This window comes from Calypte anna, chromosome 1 (assembly GCF_003957555.1).
Source record: "Calypte anna isolate BGI_N300 chromosome 1, bCalAnn1_v1.p, whole genome shotgun sequence".
Taxonomy (NCBI): Eukaryota; Metazoa; Chordata; class Aves; order Apodiformes; family Trochilidae; genus Calypte; species Calypte anna.
The window spans coordinates 164,806,510-164,828,796 of record NC_044244.1 but is presented as its reverse complement, the minus strand read 5'-3'; the positions used below and the strand labels follow the sequence as shown (position 1 = coordinate 164,828,796).

Below are 22,287 nucleotides of genomic sequence, written 5' to 3'. Positions count from 1 at the left end.
TCATTCCACTGTATCAGTTCTGTCTGAAGGTGTCAGGTTCTTCTACAGACCAAATGTATTTATGGTAAGACTGCTCCACTACTGTCAACCAGAGTCCCCAGGAAGGGGACTTTTCAATACACTCTTTTCAATACACTGAATCATTAAGCACCTTCAGATAAGGATGAGATATTGGACTTGACTGATACACCCTGAGACAGGTTTCCTACTCTCACACATCAGGCGAAAGCCACTGCAGCACCCTGCCAGCTGGTTCCCCGTGCAGTCAGGGTGTATGGCTGCACCACTGCAGAAATGAGGATATAACTGGTGCTGGGTCATCAGACACCCCAACAAAATGGCATGTTCTTGTGCTCCAGATGTCTTTACATGCCCTTAATGCAGCATGTAAATTAAGTAAATTAAGGACATTAAAAATAAATTTTATTTCTTCGGCCAAAGTTTAAAACAGCCATACTCCAAAAAGCTTTTAATTTAGGCTTAATAGGAGTTACTACATGTTAAACAGTAACTAGTTATTAAGAGACACAGATATAAAAAAAAAAGGGAAAAAAGACAATTACATAGTCCCTACATCTGAATAAATATACTTAAAATAACTACCCTGATTTAGTAAGGTAACTAACTCACTAGCACCAAATTAAACAGCTGTAGTGTAAACCAAATTTTAATTTAAGCTATAAACCACCTTAATTTAAAATATTACCCATCCTAATAGAGTACACTACCCTTTACACACTACGGTGGACACATTTAGTGGCAGGAGTCAGCCATTTAAATACTTAATGACCATGCACATTAAATAAAATCAGTCTGCAACATATATTTTGCAGTTATTTATTTGTAATTCAGATGTTATCTCTGGATGTACATAAAACCATTATTTCTGCTAACAATTTAGGACATTATGATAAAACAGAAAATTGTAACACTTCATTTATGCTAATTGATAATTTCCTCAGGGAAGCAGCCATGAATATACTCTCCTCTATAAACTTACAAACTATATTTGTCCCTAACAGAAAGGATGTAACAATAGAAATAATAACTGGAATTTATATTTGCACTGACTTCTTTTCTTTTTCCCTTCCTTTCTCTATTTTTCCATAGATAATCCAACAATATGTGCTTCTTCTATTTTTTTTTTTAAGACTTCCAGATTGACAGGTGATTTTATGTACTCATCAATAAGATGCCTTAAAGGACCTAATTCCCAGGACAAGGATACTTTGCAATTTTAAAAATCAAGCCTTTTTAAAATGTCTTTACGAAAGACAGGTAAATTCATTAAACATTTTTTATGGTCTCAAGGATAAAGTATTTCACATTTTAATTTTAGGATCATTTTTTGTCGCTGCAGCATGTTATAGGATTTTTTAAATTTTAATTTTGCACCTTGGCTATTACATTTGGTTCTGAGGTTTTATAGTACTGGATTCTGACTAATCTTTTATGACAGGGCTGTAAGACAGCCGTTTGCCTGCAGAAAGGGGGGGTGTAGAGCAGCACCATCCCAGGAGCAAATGGAGAAATGAATTATGACTTCTGGAAACATAATTTCCTCTCTTGCTGGCCCCTGGCTCAAAGAGGGGGGGGCACAAACTCCTACTTCTCTGTGCTGGCAGCCAACTGTCAGGTCAGCTCATCTCAGATGGCCAATGCGTTGAGGGGATGAAGCCAAAGCCCTGCATGTCCCTGGGCCCTGGCTGCCAATGCTCCATCAGGATGGGGACCAGTGGCCCCACACAGGCTGCTGTCATCACTCCTCCAGCTTTTCTCTGTGACCTGCAGTCCCCACTAGTCCATGCCAGGAAGCAAGCCCTCAGGTCTTCCTTATTTTCCTGCACACTAGAGATAAGAGCGTTTGACATCCCTGTTAGCTGACTGCGCCACTGAAACCAGTACTGAGCTTTGATTTGGTAGGCAAACAAAGCAAAGCAATACATTGCTACCCCGTTTTCCATTTGTAGTTATACTAGACTCACCAGGCAAAGAACCTCATCTTGTCATTCCCGTGAGCACTTGCAAATTCATTGGGACTGGGGCCCTCCCCAAGTCCTCACTTTCCATCAGAAAATGAAAGGGAGCTTCATACAAATAAAAGGGTTGTGTTGCATCTACAGACATGTCAAACTGAAAACCTCATGTCCTAGACAGCCTTGCCTTGCTGCTAATTGGTATGTTTTTATTTGAAAAAGTGAAGATTCTAACCTTTTACTTGACAGAAATGTGGTAAAATGCCACATAACATTTTGAAAAGCTTATCTATAGCCTGCTGTTCACGTGTCTTGTTTATGTTGGAGCCCACACAGGAGTATACAGATGAAAAGGGTTAGCAGGAACAAAACAGAATGGTTGGTTTCAAATAGATGCGTAAACTAGCAAAGAAAGGTTTTCACCAACAGAAAGTCTAAAGATCTTGCTCCCTTTTGAAAGCCACTATACAAATGTGACACTTGATTCAATAGATTTTTTTATTGTCATTATTTATTCCTCGCTGTGTCCCTGGACTTTTGGGGTGGAGAGTACATTCAGCTTCATCACTTGTTTTTTTGTTTTGTTTTGTAAGTTTTTTCCCCTTTCTTTCCAATCTTATGAAATTGCAGTTAGGAGAGTGCAAATGGGATTCCATTTCTCTGTGAGATTTAGCAACAAAATTGTTTACAGTGTTACAATCAGTCATGTTTAAAGTAAAGTTACTAACTGAATAACTGAATAAGGGAATACTTTGGAAACAAAAGGGCTGCATAACAGGCAAATTTAGCTTGTAGAATCTTTAGTATGCAATGTATAAGAAATTTCATAAACCCTAGGGAGAGTTTGCAATTTTGTTGGTGGGTGCAAAATGCTAACTGAGAAAAACTAAAATGACAAAAATATGTAAATAACTGACAATCAGAAAGCTGGCTTAATTCTTTTCTTGTTATTTTTGGGTTTCTTTCCAGTAGGAACTGCATTTCCTGCAAATTTATACACACAGATTTCTTTGCACTGACGGGTTAGGTTTATTCTCTTCCAGAAACTAAGCACTGCACTTGGAAACCACAAGTTTCAAACACCATGGTATCTTCATCCCACTTGGGGAGCAACTGAAAGAATAATCACAGAGGTGAATTTCTGTGACTCAGGAATACATAATATTTACACCTAAGGTTTTTTGGAGTCTCTCTCAATCCTCTGCTGCTTGCCTTCAGTAGCAATTTGGTGAACTGTCTGACCTGATGTTGCAGCCCTCAACCTCAAGAGGAGAAAGCGATGCGTTGAACTCTAACACAATTCTTTGGCTACTGCCAGCAAACATTAACTCTGAAACAATTTTAAGACTGAAATAATAGAAGAGCGTGAACAGTAAGTACCTATAGTTCCATAAGAAGCAATACCCTGATGCTTAAAATCTGAAAGAATGTTTTGAAGAAGTGACTCAAACCTCCTGCAGCTTGAAGGTGTGAAATGTGGGAAGCCTGTAATGTTCAGTTAAAAAAATTTCTTGGCATTGCTGTGCTAGCCAGATATTCAGCCTGACTCAACAATATCAGCCTTCTCTCAGTAACATTGTAACTAGAAGGTACATACATTTTCTTTTAAAGAATGTTCAGTGACACATTATTCTGAGATTTCAGTGAATTCCAAATTAATAATTACTTCAATAATAATAATACTGATATCATATCTTAATATTATTCATTATATTCTTAGGATTTTCATGCCTAAGAAACATGAGAAATATCCATCAGCTTCCTCAGACTGTTAGGTCAGCTATCTTTTTTGTTATGTCTTTCTGTTTGGTTGTGGGACAAAGATTCGTTCCATACCTACCCTCCATGAGCATAACCTTAAAGTCTACTTGGTAGAGCATCTTTCTTAGCTCCATGCAGCACATGCTTGTGCCCTGAGACTGCTCTCATGAAATACATTTGCCAAGACTTTTGTCAGGGCCCTCATTTTCTTTCACTTCCCTGACCTTTTGTATCATCAGATATGCTCTTCACAAAATGTTACTTTAAATTTGGCTTCTCCAACGTTGTCCTCTACAAGCTCTTTGGTCTGTACAATGCATGTTACTTAGCCAGATCTTTGAGATGGATCTGCTAGTACCTTTGTCTTAACACCAGGCACTACCAATGCTACCAGAAAAGGTTTAAGGCCCAAAGGCTGACATTACTTCAAAACAAAGCTTCACAAAACATCCTGAATAGAAACAGTGTAGATGAATATCCCATGGGTCACACTGCTGTGAGACAGCAGGTCCTCTTGTCCATGAATGGTCTTAGTCCAGTAGCTTTGTAAGTTTGCAGAGGATTATGCACCATCCTCTCCCCAAGCCCAAGAGCATTGTATGTTCTGTGAGACTTGATCAGCAATTCTATTGCTTATTTTTCTCATCAGTTTGAGCTAGTTTTTGCTCAGTGTTGTCTTCTTTATTTCCCTTTCTCCTTCATTTTTCTTTCCTAGCACTTCCATAAGCTTCTTCACTTATATACTCTCAGAAAAGTCACCATCTCCCCTTTTTCCAGAGCGCAGCCTAACCCAGGGAGGAACATCTCTCCTGTCCTGCCACATAACCTTTAAAGGACATAAGAGAAAATAACTTAAAATAACTGCACACAAAATAAACACCACCTACTAAACCAAGTATTCAATAAATTGCAATGATCTTTATAATTTTCTAAATAAATATTTAAGCAGCTATAATAATAGGGGCTATATGTGCTCTGATCTCTAACAAACTTGTCAGAAATAATTCACAAAACAGATTTTCATCAGCAAAGTAATTCATTAATCAGTGAAATGAAACATATTACTGAGTGCTATAGGATTTAATGCAATTAAACATGAAAACAAAAATAGCCAGGTTTAAGAAAAAATACATGAAATATTTACTTCAGAAAACTTTCTAAATGCTTCAGAGCATATCCTTGATATGAAACTGCAAATATTTTCTATTCTATGTTACAAAATTAAAATATCTGTATTTACAGACTATATCCTGTCTCACTGGTAATATCAGTGCATGCATTATGACATAGCAAGTTACATCATATGATCATGTCACTGTGTCATATCGTACCTCCAGGACTGGCATCATGTTTTAATAAAACAGTAAAAAAAAAAAAAAAAAAAAAAAGGTTTTCAATCTTCTTGCTTTTTTAAAAGGAGACTATTTAAGTAAACAAAGAGCCCACCTGACCATTACCTGAGTGTCTCTGTCATTCTGCCCAGTAACTTTGTGACCAATTTCAATATAATATGCCAGTGGGACTGTAGCTGCTGTCTGGCCCAGCGGCACATCCCTCTCAGCCAGCCATTCACATCTGCAGGGTGACTGTCACTGGAGACAGAAAAGGAAGCCAATAGTAGCGGCAGTGAGAAAATTAAAAGACACACTCGTAAGACGCCCGTTTTCATTAGTTTAGTTGCTCTTAAATAAATATTCAAGGGTTTGTGCTTTGAGTTTTGGTTTGGTTTGTTTTTTTAATCATCAAGAAAACTACTTAATCTGTTTGAAACACACTGAATTTGATCTCAGACTGTGTCCTTCTTCCACTGTAAAAAGTTTCTGCATTCTGTGCTAAACAGTCATTACACAAGATGCCTGAAAAGAGACATGAGTATCCAAGTCCTAAGCCACTTATCTGTGCCTAACAAGTCACCCTTTCTGTAAGCCTAATGAATCTTTGTGTGTTTTTGTTTCCAGAATGACACTGGTACAACTGTAATACTTCCCAGTTAGACAGAAGAAGTAGGTATCAACTGTCTCAGTGACAATTGCTGGCTTATCTCCTACTTGCTAATTCCCTTTGCCTGAAGTCTTTTTAAATAGCTCTCTGCCCCAACTCCTCCTTTTCCCATTTCTCTCTCTTCCTGGCCACTGCCCCTCCACTTATCTGCTAAAACCATTTACAGATCTTCACCTCCTCTTGCCTTTACCTACTGTACTGTTAGTTCTTGTTCCTTCTCAGCAAGTACCCTCTCTTCTACATGTCTTGCTGCTGTGGACTCACATTTAAATTGACATAAAACTGCTTACACACAGCACAACAAAAGTAATTTTACCTATTGTTTGTCTTCTTCTTTGAAACAGCACTAATAAACGGAAGAAATGTCCTTTTAATCTATGTAAGTTGTGCTACTTTGCTATTATGGGATGAATTAAATCAGTGGAAAGGTTTCTATCGATTTCATTGAGTTTCTGGACAGTACTTCTCTTACATTTCTTAGATGCCATAGAATTTCTAATTTTAATGGTCATTTTAACTAATTTTCCCAGTACTAAAAGTAAAGCTTGCCATACCATAATGCCTTGATCACCCTTTTAGTCCTTTTAAAGGACAAATAGATTTTGTACTTTTTAATCCTCATACATAGCAACTGATCTTAATGACTGCATATTTTTTACAGTTCATTTACCTCATTTTCAGATCCTGTAAGAACGCCTGATGACTACCATTTAGTTAGATTCTATTCACTCTTTCAGAATCTCTCTGTTGACACCTCAGTACACACCCACATCTCATCTTTGTTTCTAAAAAAAGTTGACCTGAGGGAACATCTTCATTTGCTCTAAGTACTAAACTATAGAAATAGATTTTCTCTGCAATATACATATATATTTTTTTTTAATACCTGGCCAAATAATAGGCTTGTCCATTCTGTCATGGCTTCCTTATATTGGTAATGCATATTTTGTTTTCAGTGGGTAAATCATTCTCTTATTTATGTATTCTTTATTCCTTAGATTCCCTATTTGGCCTTTCTAATTTTAACATCTATTTTGCCAACATTATTGGAATTGAGCTTTCCCAATGATACATTTTAGGCTGAAATAATGTATATATTGATCATTGGAATTTAACTATATTGATCTTTTCCATGCCCTCCTATATTTTTTTATTTGTTTAGGGATAATTTTTCTGAGATTTTTGTGTTATGCTTGAGTACCCTCCACATTGTGACTAAAGATTTTCAACACTTCTGATTGAGGATATTTCTTATTTGTTGCCCTTTTTTTCTTGAAATGGAAAGATATACTTTGCTGATGACAAAATAATAAACTACTAGATTCTTTTTAACTTTTTCCCAGAAAAGTCTGAATCTTATTGTAATATGTTAATGACTAATCGGTATTTTTTTTAAAGTTGAGTTTGCGCTGTGTCCTGTTACTCTCAATTATTTTGGCTGATGTCAGATTATAGCTTCTAATACACAGATATTTCAATCATCACAAAGAAGTTTACCAAAGCATAATTTAACCTCTCTATATATAACTTACTGTTAGGGCTGTTTTAAGGGACTTTGTTCTTCTGTTGAACTTGTCCTGCACAGTCTATCTAATGTGTGCTTCTTGATCTGTCAGGACAATTTAAGCTTTCTGTATCAGTATTCCTATTATTAAGGATTTGCATTTTTTCTATTTATTAGCCTCTCTACAGTACAGATTTCTCAACAAGGTGTTAATAAGCATTTATTTATTTTGGTTTTATTGTGTTCCATTTTTTTCCCAATAAGTATACACTATATACTCAATACAGAGTGATGTGGCACTGTACATACGTACTATTGTCACCCTTTGGCATTACCTTCATATATTTTAATTTTGCATTTACTACTTGAAAAACACAGCAATTTCCTCATAAATGTGTAGAAATTATGACAGTCTAAGCTACCAAATGTGTAGCATATGCTACAAATTTGACAGAAAAAGCATTTTAGATATACTGTAAAATCATCAAACAAATAAAATATTCATTGCTTACATAGGTGGATTAAAATCAATAAATGCCATTTTGTTGTTACAATTTGTCTGATGTAACAAACATTAGCCTGGCAGAGGTATATTTTCATATGTAGGCATAATTCTTTACCTGGCTTTTTCCACTTAGTCACCTAAGTGTCTGTTCGGTTTAAGAGCCACAATTTTTAAAGATGTCAATATGATTTCCAATAAATCATTAGAAATTGTTAATAATTTGCCATACTTGAGTATTAAAACGTAGCTCTGTTGAAGTTACACTACACATGAAGTCACATGTAGTGCAAGGGTTGTTTCATTTATGATCCTCACCTGACAGTCGGTCATAGGTTTGAGGATACTGTGCTAGTGATTCAGATTTTAATTTTTCTCTAAGTATTCCATGCATGTCGTTGGCATCAATGGGATGCTGTAAGCTGCAAGATGTTTGATAAAAAAGGCAGATTTTACAAGCAAAGGCTCCAGTTACTTGGATTAAGAGTTATATAGTTTTCCCCTTAAATCAGAGTCCTGAGCACTTGTTTTACAAACTGCAGAGTGCCCTTAAATGTATTGACTTCATTGTGGAGTCAGAGTATTTATTGTGTAATGCTGAGTCATTTAAAAAAAAAGAAAGGCATTCACTAGACTGGCGAAAGAAAAGAAAAGAAATTAAGCCTCCTGGAAAAAAAGCCAAATTCATCTTGGGTTTTGTGGGTTTTTTCCCAACGTAAGTAAACCATAAGAAAGACTGTCAGAAATATATTATATAGTACATGTCGTTGTAATAGTGAAATTATTGTCTTATCCTGCTGGTGCTCTCCTGCTCCCTCAGAAAAGAAACTCGAGTTAACGTTCGTGCTCAAACCTGGGCGTACAAACACGCACACGCACACATATATATATATACCCCAAATGCAGCAGTATCTCTAGCACGCTAGAGGGAGCCACGACATAATTGCAACGACCCTTTTTTCCCCATTTCCCCGAACTTGCATAGAAAGTCTGTGGACACCCCGAGAGATGCGGCAGATTTGGCACAGGCTACGAGAATAAGCACAGGACTCAAGTTACAGTGAAATGAGGTTTCCTGATAGCTCAGGGGCTTACTCTAGTGTTTGCTCCATATTTTAAATTGTGCTGCTCCTATAGGGGACTTCTTCAAATAAGTGACTTAGCCGAATACGGCAATTTTCATCAGCCAATCCGGAGCCCTCATTCAGAAAGTAAAGCTCATTTTGTAAACATATCCTGTATTTCGTCTGTCTGTCGCTCTCAAACAGAAAGTTGACACGCTTGAGAGCAATGATTTTACACTGCCGCTAATGTATTTATAGTTTGTTTATATACTGCATTTTAACACAGAACTATTTTTAAAATGGTTACTTGCAGACTCGTCCTGCGTGGCGAACTATCCCTTTCAAAGCTTCGAAAACATCTTCAGGACGGCAAGATGGCTTTAGAAAGAGTAGCTATTTGAATTTACAAATTTGTGAGACTTTTTCCAAGGCAACTGATCTTTAGGGACATAACGGCTCAGAAAAGGTTGCCCTATTGAGCAAGCCAAAGAGCAGCTTCCCTAACTGAATCCTCTAAGAGACGCTCCTAAAATAATTGTCAGGAGCGTCTTATAACTGCTCCAGTTTCTTGTTTGGGTTTTTTTTTTTTTTTTTTTCACTTAAATGATTCATGCTACTTACACGCTCGTCACTCACAGCTCACAAATGGCAGCTCCATTTCGATACGAGCGGGGTAGAGACCGACGCTCCGGCAATCCGAGCACTCACCTTTCCAGCCTCAGTCCTCCTCCTCCCCCCCAGAACCTGCGCCCGTCGCCCCGTCCGAGGGCTTCCCGCCACGGTGGGGGCGGAGGCGGATTTCGTGCCGGGCGGGGAGGGGAAGGAGCCAGAAAGAATAAGGGAAGGGACTGAGCCGCTGCGGCCCCCAAGCCCCGCACCGCAGGGATGTCGCCGCGCCCGCTGTCCCGGGGCGGGGGAGGGGGGCGATCCGCCCCTCAAGGGAGGGCAAGAGCCACTCGGGGCGGCTCCCGCAAGGCCGGGATGGCGAAAGAACGGGGTGGGAGCGGGGAGGGGGCTGTCACCATCTACCCTCCACCCTTCCTCATGCATCCCTGAGGTAGCAGGGTGCGCCGGGCCGCCGGGAAGACTCGGGGACTGTGCGACGGAGTAAAGAGTCCTAGCCCTCGCAGTGCTTTGGAGGAGTGCGGGGATGTCGCGTCCCTTTCTCCTTTCCCACCCGTCATCACAGAAGACTTGTTAATAATATCTTTTAAATAAATAAATAAATAAATAAGAAGCGCGGGGGGAGAGAGGGGGGAGGTGAGGGAGCGGGGGGTGGGGGGGGGGCGGATAGGAGGTATAAAATAAGGCGAAGCCGGGAGCAGCCAGGAAGCAAGGTGGGGGCGCGGCTCTGCGGTGCTGTGCGGTGCGCGGCAACCAGCCCCCGCAGCCCACTCGCCCGTCCGTCCGAACCCTTCGCACGTTGCGCGTCTCCTACCGAACCCGATCTAATCAATGACACCCAGAGCCCGCCGCCGCCCCGCCCCCACCTCCCGCCCGCCTCATCCTATTGGCTGATTGGCCCCGGGGCCGGTCTCCTCCGCCGCCACCGATTGGCTGGCGGGGAATCCGTATCAATGTTTAAGTCGCGGCGTGAGGTGAATAGCGGCAGTCGAGGAGCGGCGCTGGGTGAGCGCGGCGCGGCACGGCAGCCCCGCCAGTGCTGCAGTGAGGGAGGCGAGGTGGAGAAGGAGGGGGGGGGTGGGAGAGAGAGAGAGAGGCAGAGAGCGGCTCCAACTGTTGAATTTTCTCCGAATTCTCTCCACTTACCTGCGGGCGGCTGGTGAAATGGATCTGGTTTATCGGGGATCGGCGTTCCTTTCGCATGCTGTCTGGCTAACACTGGCGACCGTCTGTTTGAGAGGGGCCACCCACCAATGAGGCAGAGAAGAACATTTGTTTTTTCTTCTTTTTCTTTCGAAAGCCTCTCTACCACAGGTTGCAGAATTAACTGTGTACTTTGGGTCCGGACTCAAATAAAGGAGAAAAAAACAGTGCAGAACTGAGACTCGGAACTAGATCTGTGAGCTATGTATCGGAAACCTATGTTTTGGTTGGGTTTTTTCTGTTGGTTTTTTTTTCTTTTTTTCTTTTCTTTTTCCTTTAATATGAAAGATCTCTGATTAATTCACACATAACACTGAGGAAAGGTGGTTAAAAACACTCAGCAAAGCAGGAGACAGACGCGCCTCTGTGCCAGTGAGTGGATAACAGCCTTGTTTTCCTGATCCTCAGTCTCCCGGAGAAAGAGGTATAGTAAAAGTGTAGCTGGATCCCACACCCTCCCCTTTAATTTTTTTTTTCTTTTTTTCCTTCTCCTCCCCTCCCCCCCCCCCCCCCAAACCCCCAAAAATCTTTTGATTTTTTTTTTTTCCTGTCTATAGAGTGAGTCAGAAAAGCGTTAGGAAGAAGCTGCAACTAATGTCTGAAGGGAGGAACATGAGGCTATAGTGAATGTGATTTGTTCCGCTGGATTTGACTCATCCAGCAGATTGAAACACCTGCATTTCTGGATATGCTGTTCATTTATTTCTAATTGTTAGAAGAACCTGAAATAAAATTTGGTTACCGTTGCCCAATATCTACCCATACACCGTATCGCTGGGAAAGGTGTATCAGGCAGGGGGGGAACGCATCTGGCGTTGCCACCGCTCTTCTACCCTGTACCAAGATGCTCAGAGAGACTCTTAGAGCTTGAAAGCACTGCAAAAAATGCATCACACCAATCGCGGAACTGCATAGCTTTTATTATAAGCGAATTAGTCGATTAAAAGATCTCCCACTTTATTCATCGCCAGGATTGTTTTTCCTCTTCTCCCCTCCCCTAAATGAAGAGGACTAGGCGGCAGTGTCATTGGAAGGAGATGCTGAATAGAAAGAAAAGAGAGGCACTTGACAGTGCAGCCCTGTGAATACAGAGACTGTTTCCCTTTTAGCGAGAGACTAAGCGAGAGAGAGTGAGAGAGAGTGAGTGTGTGTGTGGTGGCTTTTCTTTCATTCCCCTCCTCCTCGGTCCCCCCTCCTCTCTCTCTCTCTCTCTCTTTTGCTTTCCTTTTTTCCCCCTTTTTTTCCCGTTTTTTAATTTTTTTTTAATTTTTTTTTAATCTGTGCGTCCAGCCATGGGTTGCCTGTTGATTTCCTCTCGGCTGGAGAGAAAAGCAAACTGGAATTAAACTGCATCGAGAAAAGTGCAGCTTCTCAGACACGCATACGCACATACGCACAGATAGACGGAGGGGAAAGGATGTGGTGGTGGCGGCGGCTACTGGCCTGTCTTAAAGAAACACAAGTGTGCATCTGATTGAGCACAGTCTGTGATTTCTCGCAAAATATATATCTGCTGCTAGTGATGACAGTCAGCTGGTGGGTTTCTTAATTTTTTTTACCCACAAAAGGACGAGTGCGTGGCTGATAGTAGAGGAAGAGAAAGGAAACTGCAAATCCGGACACTAGTTTTTGCTAGCTTTCTGTGTGTGTGTTTTGTTTTCCCCTCTTGCCCTGCAATCCTCTTTCCCTCGCCTTGTGATTCGGGAACGAAAGAGTGAGGGTGTACGAGGCAGAGAGGGGGTAATACCGATGGCAGAGAGATGCAGCTCTCTGCCGCAAGCAGTGCAAGATTAGATCTCTAAATGCAGCAAAACACTCCCTGAAAACCAACAACCCCGCGGTGCAATCAGACATTTCACTGCCTGTCACTGCACACGAAGAGGGCTTGAACAACAGGCTGAGACTTTTTTTCCCCTTCTGTCTCTCTCCCACCCCTCCACTCCATCAATCGCATCACAAGTGATGAGTAGCAAATAAGCTTTTCCACCCCGGCTTACAGACCTGTGGCCACCCCACTTTCCTATGTATATATATATATATAAATACACATTTAATTTTTTTTTTTGGATCGTTTTTATAGAGAAACAACTACTGCCGATTTTTTATTATTGTTATTAATTTTTATTATCCTTTGTACATCTGCGGGGAATCAAGGATCGGGAACACTTCGCCTGCCCTGAGGAGAAGATCTTTTGCAAATTTTATGATTTTTGAAATCCTCCTACTGCCAAAGTTGGACAGCCGAAGTAACTGCGAGGGGACTGCAAGCACGGCAAGCGCTTGCTGAAACGCTGCCGAAGCTGCTTCTCCCCCCTCTCCCCCGCCCCCTCCTCCCCTCCCTGATTGCTCCCTCCCTCTGAGCTACATGGTCCATTTGCTGCCTCTCATCCTGTGTCTCTGCAGATGTTTTAGAGCAACAGGTTCAGGAACTTAAAATACAGGGGTAGGGAGAGAAAAGGCAACCAAAAATAATTTTAAAAATAAATAAATAAATAGAGAGAGAGCTCCGACGGAGGAGGAGGAAGAACAAACCTTGCGTGGGAGGCAGAGAAGACGGGGACAACCCTGGTCGCCGCTGCAGCTGCTGGCACCCCCACCCCTGCTTGGGGATGTACCTTTCCATTTGTTGCTTCTTTCTCTGCTGGGCTCCCGCCCTGTCGCTAAAGAACCTGAATTACTCGGTGCCGGAGGAGCAAGGAGCGGGCACCGTGATCGGGAACATCGGCCGCGATGCAAGACTGGCGGCGGGCGCGGCTGGAGGCGGGATGCTGCCCGCGGAGCGCGGTGGCCCCGGCGGCGGCCGCGGCACCAAATCCACCTTCCGGGTGCTGGAGAACTCGGCCCCCCACCTCCTCGACGTAGACGGGGAGAGCGGGCTGCTCTACACCAAGCAGCGCATCGACCGCGAGGCGCTGTGCCGGCGCAGCGCCAAGTGCCAGTTGTCCCTCGAGGTGTTTGCCAACGACCAGGAGATCTGCATGATCAAGGTGGAGATCCAGGACCTGAACGACAACGCACCAGCGTTCCCCTCTGACCAGGTGGACATGGACATCTCAGAAAATGCTGCGCCCGGGACCCGCTTCCCTCTCACCAGTGCCCACGACCCAGATGCTGGGGACAACGGGCTGCGCACCTACCTGCTCACCCGTGATGACTATGGCCTCTTCTCCCTTGATGTGAAGTCCCGTGGTGATGGCACAAAATTTCCAGAGCTGGTCATCCAAAAGCCATTAGACCGTGAGGAACAGAGCCACCACACCCTGGTGCTGACAGCACTGGATGGTGGTGACCCACCACGCTCAGGCACAGTGCAGATCAATGTGCGCCTCATTGACTCCAATGACAACAGCCCTGTCTTTGAAGCAGCCTCCTATGTGGTAGAGCTGCCAGAGAATGCACCATTGGGCACTGCTGTCATCGACCTTAATGCCACCGATGCTGATGAGGGTACCAATGGAGAGGTGCTCTACTCCTTCAGTGGCTATGCTCCCGAACGTGTCCGTGACCTGTTTAGCATCGATCCACAGAGCGGCCTCATCCGTGTCAAGGGCAATCTGGACTATGAGGAGAACGGTCTCATTGAGATCGATGTTCAGGCTCGGGACTTGGGGCCCAATCCCATCCCTGCTCACTGCAAGGTCACTGTCCGCCTCATCGACCGCAATGACAATGCACCCACCATTGGCTTTGTCTCTGTTCGCCAGGGAGCACTGAGTGAGGCTGCCCCACCAGGTACTGTCATTGCCCTGGTGCGGGTCACCGATCGTGACTCTGGCAAGAATGGGCAACTCCAGTGCCGGGTTCTGGGTGGTGGCGGTGGGCCTGGAGCCGTCCCTTTCACCCTGGAGGAAAACTATGACAACTTCTACACTGTGGTTACCGACAGGCCCCTGGACCGCGAGGCACAGGATGAGTACAATGTGACCATCGTGGCACGTGATGGGGGCAACCCCCCACTCAATTCCACCAAATCATTTTCTGTCCGAATCCTTGATGAGAATGACAATCCACCCCGCTTCAGCAAGAACCTCTATGTGTTACAAGTGCCCGAGAACAATATCCCTGGAGAATACTTGGGCTCTGTCTTGGCCCAGGACCCTGACCTGGGCCAAAATGGGACAGTGTCTTACTCCATTCTGCCTGGGCATGTAGGTGATGTCTCTATCTACACCTATGTCTCTGTCAACCCCACCAATGGTGCTATCTACGCCTTGAGGAGCTTCAACTACGAACAGACAAAGCACTTTGAGTTTCGTGTGCTGGCCAAAGACTCAGGTTCACCTCACCGTGAAAGCAATGCCACGGTGCGTGTCACCGTGCTTGATGTCAATGACAATGCACCCCTCATCGTATTGCCCGCCCTCATCAATGACACTGCTGAGCTGCAGGTGCCACGCAATGCTGGCGTGGGCTACCCTGTGGGCACCGTCCGTGCCCTGGACAGTGACTTTGGGGAGAGCGGGCGCCTCACTTACGAGATTGTGGAAGGCAATGAGGAGCACCTCTTCGAGATGGACCCCACTAGCGGTGAGATACGCACCTTGCACCCCTACTGGGAAGAGCTCAGCCCTGTGGCTGAACTGGTGGTAAAAGTCAGTGACCATGGCAAGCCCAGTCTCTCTGCAGTGGCCAAACTCATTGTCAGAGCCTTGGCAGGGCCCCTACCTGAGGCTGGAGAGCCACAGGTGAATGGTGAGCAGCATCGGCGACCACACTGGGACTTGTCGCTGCCCCTGATCGTGACACTGAGCACTGTCTCCATCATCTTGCTGGCTGCCATGATCACCATTGCTGTGAAGTGCAAGAGAGAGAACAAGGAGATCCGCACCTATAATTGTCGCATTGCCGAGTATAGCCATCCTCAGCTGGGAGGAGGGGGAGGCAGTGGCGGGGGAGGAGGAGGCAGTAGCAGTGGAGGGGGCAAGGGCAAGAAGAAGAAGATCAGCAAGAATGACATTATGCTGGTGCCCAGTGAGGGTGAGGACAGCCGGGGCCCCCTCAATGTCATGAATGTGGTGAGCAGCCCATCCTTGGCCACCTCACCCATGTACTTTGACTACCAGACCCGCCTGCCCCTCAGCTCTCCCAGATCTGAGGTGATGTACCTGAAGCCCGCCTCCAACAACCTGACTGTACCCCAGGGACATGTGGGCTGCCACACCAGCTTCACAGGGCAAGGGACTAACTCCAGCGAGGCTCCCCCGAGCCGGATGTCCATAATTCAGGTAGGAGACTTTTAGAATACCCTGGACCTCACTTTAGACACTGATTTAACTTTACCTTTTGTCTGCAGTGAAATCTGCTGTAAGGCACCACTGAAGGGACCAACACAAGTCACTAAGGAGAGGTGGACTTAATGAAAGTGGAACCAGACCACATCTGGTGGGTCTGGTTCTGCTATCACACTGGTATTTCCCGTGTGATTCAAAAGTAAGCACCCACTGAAGCAGACTTATGGCAGTGCAAAAGAGGTGCATGTGAGAGTGCAGGTAGGCATTTAGTATGTTTGGGAAATTCTGGGGTATTTTCCCAGAAGATCTTCAGACAGATGTGGGCACTTTCATGGGTTTCATTTTGCTTTGGTTTGGGGTGGAGTAGGGGACGGGAATTTTTGAAGCAGTCACATCACCTGCAGTAACTAACAGGACATGGGAGAAACTCCACACACTGAGGACATCTATTGCAACAGTGTATTATAGCCCTCCAATCCTGTATGTAAATATGAGCTATCTTTCCAAGATGTATGTTTTTAATTTTTTTAATTTCCTTCCTTAGAATACAAATATACATAAACATATATTTTTTTTTTTTGACGCAGAAGAGTATCATTGGGGCCCCCACTGCCTCCTCCTCTCCCCATAAACAACCAGACCCTCAGCGTTGAAAATTCTGCTTAATCTAATAGAAAGAATATGTATGTGGTGATTCCCTCCTCCCCCCAAATGTTAACAAAACTCACATCCTGTCATAAAACATCAAAACAACTAGTCACATTTCCAGTAGCCTGAGTCAATACTGATGCTTGCTTTATAGCAAAAGACTTACATGCTGTCTTCTACCAAAGCTTATTTAGAAATTACATCTGGGCTGCATTCTGCTGCCAGTCATATCCACATTGTCCTCTGCTGAATTTTGTGAATGTGAGAAACGGCAGAATTTGGACCATTGGATATGGGGTGCTGATCAAATAGTGACTTAATTTTTAGCAGGTAGTTTAAAGTTCAAACTCGGAAGATGCATTGCAGAGCGGTGAACTCTCAGAGTGAAGGTGAGAGCAGAATTTGGCTCAGATTGATTTAATTTAAAGAATTACTTCATGATTAATGCAGCTTAATGTTCAAACACTACAGGTATGTTCCAAAGTGATTTTTAACGTTTGAATTGAAAGCAGGCTCTGGATAATGACTATTAAATGTATTTGAAATGTCATATCTGTTTTATCCTCTGGTTCTCCTAATATGCTGCTCTGAGTCATAGGGGAATGAGCTGAGTGTATCAGAATTGACACAGACTCATTTTATGTATGCAGCTAGTGAGAAAGAAGTTGCACTGTAGACACTTGATGTACCAAAAGAAAATTTGTAATGCCTCTGAGTTACCATTCTCTGCAGTTGGTGAACACCGAATGTTCTAGTTGCCAATCGTATCTGTTTTAAACTAAATAGAAGGGGCCATTGGTAACCGGTAGGTTCAGTAACCAAAATTCCAATATCCGTTGGCCTATAAATTGAATATTTATAACTGTGAAGGAAAAGGGGAAAAAAAGAGAAAAGACTGGATATACAAGGTCACTGTGGACTAATACCCAATCGTCTATTGAGCTGTGTCACAGAAACAATTTCATTTTATACCTATCATGAATTTGTGTTGCTATCAATTAGGTGAGTGAAGCAATACTATAACCCAGAATCAATTTTAACAAAAGTGGCACTTTAGGAAAGAGTTTAGGTTAGGGCACAACCAGAGACAATTTGATTTATAGTTCATGCTTTAAATAACAAATAAGTTTTAATGAAACTTTTTAAAAGTTGTTTAAGTAATGTCAAGTTTTTACTGTAAAATGGAGTTATCAGAATGCTAAAAAAAAGAGCACATTTCTTTTCATACTGACAAGTGTAATAGTTACTAAAAGACAGAAAATTATACTTTTCTGCAATGATGTAATGTCTATAAAGCAATTAATTCATGTATTGATGCTACTGAGTAGTAAAGATTCAATTGCAGTGTAAAATCCCTATGGAATATATGATTCCTTTTTTTTTTACAGTGTTCACTGTATGATATCAATCATGATTTTTTTTTTTCCCTGAGATCTATATAAAGCTGAAAGAGGAATTTCCTCCCTTAAAAAGGTGTGTTGTGGTTTCTGTAACAGTTTTCATTATGACAACTGTGGGTAATGTTAATCGTAACTCTTCGTAGCACATACTGGTACATCTAATACTGTTTTTGCTTTCCCTGAACATTTGCACAGAGTATTTTGGCTATTTAGATGGCCCAGCCAGTAGATTAAGAAACATTCATTTTTTCCTAGTGAACAACCTGTTCAAACATACTTATTGATGACATGTTTTGTAGGTGTATTGACAAAACAAATACACAATATGAAACAGGGTAGTTGGTTTCTATTTAGGAAAAGCAAAGACTTAAAGAAGCTAGATGAGAAAATCTGAGCCTCTTCACTATAATTCTGCATTACTAAAATACATTTTGTATTTTCCATTTCCACATCCCTGGAATAAATTTCATATAGCATTTGCATTTGGTATGTAGATACTACTTTGTGTCTGGTCCTGTACTTCTGCCTCAGGTAAAATTCAAACTGCAATCTTAAGGCAAAATAGTAAAGGATGAGCCCTCTCTGTGGATCTACAATATCCTTAATCACTCCAGAAAACCTGTGTCTGGAAAAGTAAATTGCACAGTTAGGAATCAAAGGTACAGCAAATGGAAAAAGATGAAGAACCCAAACAGCTGCTTCATTATCTCCCTTCATTAGTCACCTCAGAAAAGCAGTTTTATTTATTACCTCAGTAAGGGAAAGGTAAACGATTATGTGAGTGTTCTTTAGTAAATATTCACTTTAGTTTTTCTGGATATATTACTGACACTCAATAATCTTATACTACGTAATTCAGACAATGGAGCTTCACTCTCATTTTCTCTGCAAGTGTTTAATGGCAGAATACTCCAGCAGGAGCCTGTTATTAAAACTTTATATGTTTGTGTGTACATACTTGTATATCCATGGATACATATACACATATTAAATATTAAATATTATATTACTATTTAGTATATCCAATTGAGTCTATAAATATTTAACATCAGCTAAATAATTTCTTTCTCAGTAAGATACAGATTTTCTCTTATTTGTAGTGTATAAAACTTTTTTTTTTCTTTGCAGTAAGAGCAAGTAAAGTTGATAGGCTTTATGATTGCCTTATTTCTCATGAATAATATTTAATTCTGCAGATAGCCCAATTTATATCAATGAATACCTGTAGAGTAAAGTGTTACTTAGTGGCCGTGGGCTTCAGACTAGCCCAAAAAGACCAGCAGTTGCCTGATATCTGTAAGAGCGGTGTAATCTTATCTCTCTTTAAGTGTCTTCTGTTACACATTAGTCACACAATTTAACAACTTGTGTGTTCACTCACTACTTTGTTGCATACAGATGTGTTAATTATATGAACTGATGAGCTTCTTCAGTACCATTAAAATTAAGTAATTTAAACATGTAAGCATACATATATGTATAAAACTTTGGCTGGGTAGCCAAGTATGCAGTATACCTCCACCTTTTACGGGCACAAGAGACTTACAAGTGCTTAGGGCCTCTGAAAAGAGGTGATTTGTGATTTGATATGCACATGAGGTTGATGTGGATGAAGAATGGTGTCCAGTAGCATACTAGGAAGTCAGAATAGCTAAATTTTAGCATGCTTCATTCCTTTTAGCTTCAGCAGTCATAAGCTAAACATACTTTAGAAACAGTGCTTTCAAATTCAAGTCAGGTAAAAATATGTAAATACAGCCTTATTGTCAGATTCAAAATTCCATGCCAGCTTTGAATCACTTGAGGTCCAAACTATTCATTTTTATTTGGGAGATGAAAGGAAAGCAGGAGAAACTGGAAACTTCATGGCTGAAATAACCTTTCTCTTCACTCTAGACCTTAAAAGCTACCAGGCAAATTCTGTTTGTCGCGTTCCGATGAGTAAATCAAACTGACCAACTCACCTGACTAAGAGAAACAGGATTTTTCTTTATTTTAAAGATAAGACATTAGAAAAAGAAATACCGTGTGCAAGCATACACATTTATTTTTGCATCTCTCCTACTGAAAAGCTCTGAATTTTTGCTTTTCCCTGGGTGAACAAGTTGCCATTTCTTCTTTCAGGTTTACAATAGAGAAAAGATTGAATAAAAGAAAACAGATAGTTTCTTTAAACAAATAGGATCTAGAAAATGCTCCTCAACATGACATAAAAGTAGTGTAGAAAACTGTCTCCATACGCAGGATACATCTAGGTCATCCTAGATGTTTATTACTAAAGTTGTGGTGCAACTTGGAGAGGTTTGTAAATATATCAGGAATGAGATGGGACTGAATAAAAAAAATGGTGGTCACAGCTTCTGCTAATCAACAGCAGAGAAAAGAGTGACTGTGTTGTAAGTAGGTCTCAAGCTGGAAATCACGATTGCTGCTGTACTAGGCAGTCCTGTAGCGTTTTATAAGATAAAGTAGAGATCATTCGTAATACTTCAGGCACCCGATGTTTATGGTGTGTCAACAGATTACTGTCAAGTCCAAGTGCAGCTTCGTTGCCAGGTGTCTAGTAATACCTAAGAAGATAGAATCTTCAGGGGTAATAAAAAATATAAGCTACATTAGTGCTGCTCTGTCTTCAGATATACTATCCCAGACTTTGAGAAACTTCAGCTCAGAAATTTCAAGATTGTCAAAACAAGTCTGCAGCTTCTGCAGTATAAGGAAAAGCAACTTTTCTCACAGAAGTTGCATTCGTTCTCAGTGGATTAAATCCCTACCTGAAAACAGCAGTATTAATTTTTTTTATTTCTGTATCTTCTACTGCAAATGAGGAATATTAATCTCTTTCACTAGAGCCAGTAGAAGTTAACATTTTGCATCAAGAGGATAATGGGGCAGCTCTACACATTTGCAGGTTTGCAAGTTTGTACCCCATAATCCTCAAAATTTTGCAGCTGTGCATTCTAGGGCTGTTATCTGAGGACACTCAGTTGTCAGCAGATGAAACTGCAGAACTACCTGGCTAAGATGCATTATCATAGTTTCTACGTTTTTTTATAAGATCAGATATCTTAAAAATAACTCTTGTGAATGCTTGCATTGAGTGAATACAGTCTGAAAGTTACTATAATTTTTTGTTGTGTCATTCTGTAGCCTTACTTTTACTTAATCAATGAAGTCAATACCCGGATACCTGCTCTGTGCAAGAATTTCAGGGCAGGATCTTTTCTATATTTTCATGAAATATTATTTCATTTTTCATGAAGATATGCTTCATGGAACTGTGACACAAATTACATGTATTTTAGGACCAGACCTGACAACACACAGCTCCCTGTGGCATCTGTCCTGGCTGCTGAAATAGACAGAGGAAGCAGAGTTGGGCTCCTGTTTCATGTTACATCTTCTCTAGTCTTGATCTTGGGCTCCTTTCCGATATTGTTTATAGCAAAAGGATCATTCCTGATATGTAGATCCATAAGAGATTTGAAGAACTTTCCAAGATGAAATGCTGTATTATGAAACACTAAAAATAATAGAGAAAAATCAATTTAAGAACCTGAAGAAGAATATTGATATTATGTGAAAGAAAATTAGATTGCCAGAACAGAAATTCTCATTAACCAATAACTTAAGACTAATAATGTCTTCATAGAGCTGACTGCTTTATAAATTATGAGTTGAGGAAAGCTGGTGTAATTAATATAAAATACATGAAGCAAATCACGCAGGATTTATTGGAGTGCAGCTTTCATGGGCTCTTCAAGTTGTGTGAGCTTTCCTCATCTTGGTGTTCACTGTCACTGTCAAATTTTAAATGGGAAAATCCACACAAATTTGTGGTTATCAGAACAGTTGTGATGACTGATCCTTTGAAGAGTTATCTTTTAGCTAAAGATTTGATCAGGTTTCTATTATCCTTACCCACATTGATTGAAAGACCTGTTCTAACTCATATTTCAGTAAATGAGAGAAATTTGGCTTCGTTAATGATTTCAGTGGCTCAAGAGTAACTTGTGACGAAGCCACAAGAATAGTATGACAGCTAAGAATAGTATGGTTTGACCCTTTATTTTTAGATTTCAGCTATTTGTGATGTTTTCTTACAGCTTCTTTACAAACAATTAAGGATAATGGAGTTTAGAAGATTTTGTAACTCTGATGTAAACTGTAAATAACAATTAAAAATTAAAATTAATAAATATAAAATAAAATATAAAATAATAAAATACAAAGTAAACCAAATATAATAAAAATTTAAAAATAATTAGGTGTGTAGCTGAAAGAAAAAATCAGACTCTAAACATATTTTTTCACATATATTTTCACTATTTTCATATGTTTTAGGTGTGCCTAATACACTGTTTTCTAAATTT

At 41.3% G+C, this 22,287-nt stretch overlaps 1 protein-coding gene across 1 annotated transcript in view; it reads left to right on the top strand.

Moving 5' to 3' along the window:
* Positions 1–13,244: 13,244 nt before the first annotated feature.
* The window catches only part of PCDH17 (protocadherin 17), an 87,350-nt gene continuing 78,307 nt past the window's right edge, over positions 13,245–22,287 (top strand). Inside the window, exon 1 of the mRNA XM_008492466.2 lies at positions 13,245–15,860. Coding sequence (XP_008490688.1) covers positions 13,245–15,860 — 2,616 coding nt within the window. The remainder of the gene's footprint in view (positions 15,861–22,287) is intronic.